Raw genomic sequence first — 5082 nt, 5'->3', positions numbered from 1 at the left:
ATAAACTGTTTTTATCTATTCCACCACGTTGCACCACCATGTTTCAACAGCAGCCCAGAACGGACAAACCAAACTCTGTTAACTTTTCCTGCTTTGGCCGGAGTCGATAACGTTACTCACTCCTGTCGCCGCCGCCGCTCTCTCTCTTTCGCTTCACCACTCACTTCCCACGTACACACACACTCCATGCACTGGCTCACACTGGACCTTTAAAGACCAAACAATCAATCAAAAAACAAAACAAAACACAAACACACTTTGAGGAGAAAAAATGTACATTTTGGCATTCGACACTTTATTCACAAACTAAAACCAATCACTGTATCCGGGTCAGTGGGTGACTGTACAGGTGTGTTAGATCAGTATTAACTGGCAGGTTCACATCATGTGTCGTCGCTTCCTGTCTCACCATGAACCCTTGCATTGGTCCATTCATCCCTCCATCCTCCAATCAATCAAAGTGCTCAGCAGTTTGTCCTTCAGTGTGTGTGTGTGTGTGTGTGCGTGTGTGTGTGTGTGTGTGTGAGAACCAGAACTCTGATCTGAAGTCTCAGCTGATCCAGAACGGTCCGATTCTAGTGCGCGTCTTTAGAAAACACACCTAAACATTTACAAGTACATTCAAACACAACCAGGAGGTTTTTACCTAGATAGTTGTTAGACAGCAAATAGCACCGCAGAGCAAATACATGTGGGGTTAAAGAAAACAACTCTATATAGACAGCAGACTGGTTGGCTGCACTCACACAGGAAGGAAGAAAAAAAACACCCAGAATCACTTTTACACCGTTAGGATTAAAATATTGTGATGAAGATTTCACAGCGTGGCGTGTTTCATCTTCCTCAGATCAACAACGAGAGGGCAAAATGGAGTTTCATAGCAGAAATATTGTCTAAAATATATAATAAATGTCAGATATCACAGAGTTAGGGCTTCTTTCTTTCTGGGGTGATCAAACAGGAAACAGACCAACGTAACAAAGGAACACTTAGTCGTTCAGGGGCTAACATTATCAATTTGAGAGTATTTAAATGTCCATATTAATCAGTATTTTGAGGGCAGAAAATATAGAAAACTGAGGTTATGATTTATGATTTTAAGACATCTACCAGGCTGCCTAGCATCCTACAGGAACAGAGGAATGCTGTTACCTCATTGGTCGATACATCAGCCAATCAGCTCTGGCTCACATGCTGATACCATAAACTAAACTTCCATCCCCGGTGCACCTGTCATCTAAATAACACCAATAGTCCGGTCACCCAGTGATGTATAGAGGAAGCTGGACAAACCTTCTCTGTGTGCTGCTGAAAGGCATTCTGGGAACTGTAGGAAACCATAAGCATAGTAAGCAAAACAGAGTGGCACAAAAAGAAAAACACATAAACGCAGTGGGATGTTTGGATTTAACATTAAATATCTGAGAGGTGATTTTAACACTGACACACATCTGATGTCTTCATATTCATTTTTAAAAAAGTCTTGGTAACACCAATAACACCAATAACCATCATTTATAAATGGTAAATTGATAGTTAATTAAACTAAGATAATAGTTATTTTAATGTTAACAAACAACGAATTGATAATTAATGTTTACTAATTATTAGTAATGCTATAATTTACGTTATTTTAACAGTTTATTGTTGCACACGTTATAACATTTTATATACTATGTATATAGTATATTAAGATATTATTTGTAAACCTTAAAGAAATTGTTTTTAAAACATATATAAACATTAGGTTACATAGATATATATTTATAACATTTTGTCAAAGGTTAATTATTGTTTTTTTCTACTTAACATAGTATATAAAATGTTTATTTTCTTTACATTTTAAAGAATTTATAAACAAATTATTTCATATTTCACAAACTAATGATAAAATAACAAATTATAGCATTACTAATAATTAGTATAAATTACAAATAATATCTTAATCATCAACAGATACTATATATTTAGTATATAAAATGTTATGTGTGCAACAATAAACTGTTAAAATAACATACATTTTAGCATTACTAATAATTAGTAATCATTATTCATTATCATTTAATTGTTTGTTAACGTTAAATAACTATTAATTAAGTTTAATTAACTATCAATTTACGGTTTATAAATTATGGTTATTATAACGTGTCACTAATGTCTTGAATTTCAGCATTATTACATCTGCGTTGGATCAAATAGAGAAGGCAGAAAATCAGATGTGTGCAAAGTTTAAAATCGTATTTTCTCTTTTTGTCTCTTTTTGAATCCAGTCGTGTTTTTCTACAGTTATATTTTACATTTTATAAGTTACATGTCCTAATTTAAAACTCTGGACATTCCTGGCCAGTAGTTGGGTTCCGGTGAGGGACAAAATCTGACAAATAACAACTCAATAGTAAAAAAGAAAATAAACAAACAAACAGCTGGAAAGGAAGTGAGCGTATGTGCAGGAAGAAGGTGATTGGACGGTGATGTTTGATGGTTAACACGAGTAAAAAATAAAAAACAATGTGGTGACACCAAACCAGACCACTGCCACTGGTTCGTCAGGGTTCTGGATGCAATGACATCACCATTTAGTCCTCTTTTCATTGGCTCACGAGTTCCCAAAGTCTTTTTTTTTTTTTTTAATCCTTGTTTGTTCTTTCTGATTTTGAATCCAAAATGTTTTTCGTCGTCATTTTCTTCAGGGCTGCCGTGTTGCATCGTGGGTACTGTAGTCAGTCACCAGGTTAGTACAACTGTAGCTCTGTCGTCAGAAATGCTGTAGGTCACCACGGTAACCAACACTCAAGTTAGTGGAAGAAATAAAAAATAATAATAATAATAATAAAAGAAATGACATCAGCAGTGATGTCACAGTGTTCGACGTGGAGGTCTGAGTTTAGTAACAATAGAAACAAACTGGGAGAACTGGTCCTGTGACGTCTTTACAGACTGTTAGAGAGACTAAATATGAACATGTCAAACAAATATGTCCGCCGGGAGGTCACCTGAAGAGGAGGAGGAGGAGGAAGAGAAGGACGTTTTATAAACGCTATTTTATCTTTATTTTACTGTTCAGTCCAGCAGTGATGAGTTATACTCATTTTAATCAGCTTTTTAGACAGAATTATGAAAGAAAAAGCCTCATTTAACGGAATCAAAGGAATCAAATTACAGACAGAAATGAGAACATCTGATAAATATCTCAGATTCAGTTGGGGGCTGAACTCAGTGACCGGTATTCACCGAGGTCGCAACAATCACAGTTATCCTGTCTCCTCCTCCTCCTCCTCTTCATCACCATCGCCCTCCTCTCCCTCCTCCTTCTCGAGGAGGAGGAGGAGGGAGGAGCAGCTGATGAAGAGTGTTTGGTCCCAGCGTCTCCCTGAGCAGCAGGGTGGGGAGAGCCAAGCGATGTCACAGAGATGGCAGAAGCAGATTGACTGACCGGTGGGACGGAGGGGGGGGGGGGGGGTGGGGGGGCGTGGTTGTCGACAGGTGTCGCCGCCTCGACGACCACGCCCTGCTCCTTCAGGCTGCTGTGGGTGGAGTCAGGAGCCTGCTCCGACCAATCGGGAGGCTCAGCCCTTCCAGCCGTCCCAGATCGGACCTCTGGACCAACACACAGAAACCCCGGTGAAGTGGTTAGCCTTCTTATCGGGTATAACGGTTACCACACTATACCATATTATTCATAATTCTACTGTATGTTAAACACATCAGACAGACAGACAGACAGACAGACAGACAGGCAGACAGACAGACAGACAGACAGACAGACAGACAGGCAGACAGACAGACAGACAGGCCGACAGACAGGCAGACGGACAGACACAGGTGCAGCATTAGGGCAGTAAGCAAAATGCAGGCAAGATGATCTACAAAGAGGAAGACTCACAGGGTTCGAGATGATGAAGGTTTCTTGATTCTCGGCCACTTCCTCCTCTCAAACACCCTGATGCAACAAACACACACTGTGTTACACAAACAAGCACACACACACTCTCTCTTTGATCCACCACCAGCAGCCATCAGCTCCATCAGGAAAACATGCAGCATTCAGAGCAGGAAAACACAATGTGTGTATGCGTGTGTGAGTGTGTGTGTGTGTGTGTGTGAGTGTGTGTGTGTGTGTGTGTGTGTGTGTGTGTGAGTGTGTGTGTGTGTGTGTGTGTGTGTGTGTGTGTGTGTGTGTACCTGTAGTTATCGAAGCTGCCATGTTCCCGCCCTCCTGCTGGAGAGACAGTCTGATTGGTTAATGAGCAGAGGCCACTTGTGATCAGTTGTGTGCAGTTTGGGGCAAGTCATAGTCAAGTCAACACACAGACACACTGACAGTTGTTGTTGCCTGTTGGGCTGCAGTTTGCCATGTTATGATTTGAGCATATTTTTTATGCTAAATGCAGTACCTGTGAGGGTTTCTGGACGATATTCGTCATTGTTTTGTGTTGTTAATTGATTTTCCAATAATAAATATATTCATACGTTTGCATTAAGCAGCATATTTGTCCACTCCCATGTTGATAAGAGTATTAAATACTTGACAAATCTCTCTTTAGGGTACATTTTGAATAGATCAAAAAATCCCTGTGACCTACCCGGCTCCATCGAGCGTGTGCGAGGATTACACTGCTTGTGTCCTCTGCAGCCTCGGAGCTCCATCAGCTGAACGTGAAGCTGATTGAGGACCGTCCGATCTAAAGAGCTGACGGCGTTTATCAACTAGAGAGACACAGAGACAGAGAGAGAGAGAGAGAGAGAGGGGGACTTTTTTAACACGTGATCCAGTAAAGACAGAGAAATATCTTTTTTGACTCCACTCCATGATAATTAATAATATTTACTAATTATTAGTAATGCTATAATTTCTGTTATTTCATCATTAGTTTGTGTAATATTACATTATTAGTTTATACATTATAGATTGTATCATAGCTGATAAGAGACAATAACAATTATATTCTGATGACAATATTACCGATTTATTGTTCCACATATTATAACATTTTATATACTATATTAAGTATTTGTTAATGATTACTTTATGAAATCGTTTGTAAAACATCTATAAACATTACATTGATAGATGGACCAGAA

The 5082-nt window shown here is 39.2% G+C and overlaps 1 protein-coding gene across 8 annotated transcripts in view; it reads right to left on the bottom strand.

Moving 5' to 3' along the window:
- Positions 1 to 3454: 3454 nt before the first annotated feature.
- Positions 3455 to 5082, bottom strand: part of sulf2b (sulfatase 2b) — a 66677-nt gene continuing 65049 nt past the window's right edge. For 5 of the 8 annotated variants that reach the window (XM_037772664.1, XM_037772665.1, XM_037772668.1 and 2 more), the window contains 4 exons: positions 4584 to 4707; positions 4183 to 4219; positions 3884 to 3940; positions 3455 to 3597 (listed from right to left, as the gene is read on the bottom strand). In XM_037772664.1, the coding sequence (XP_037628592.1) occupies positions 3567 to 3597; positions 3884 to 3940; positions 4183 to 4219; positions 4584 to 4707 (249 nt within the window). In that variant the 3' untranslated portion in view covers positions 3455 to 3566. The remainder of the gene's footprint in view (positions 3598 to 3883; positions 3941 to 4182; positions 4220 to 4583; positions 4708 to 5082) is intronic. The other 3 variants (XM_037772670.1, XM_037772672.1, XM_037772671.1) reach the window with 3 other exon arrangements.

This window comes from Sebastes umbrosus, chromosome 6 (genome assembly GCF_015220745.1).
Source record: "Sebastes umbrosus isolate fSebUmb1 chromosome 6, fSebUmb1.pri, whole genome shotgun sequence".
Classification (NCBI taxonomy): Eukaryota; Metazoa; Chordata; class Actinopteri; order Perciformes; family Sebastidae; genus Sebastes; species Sebastes umbrosus.
Note: the sequence above shows the minus strand (reverse complement) of the source record. Positions and strands in the feature narration are given on the sequence as shown.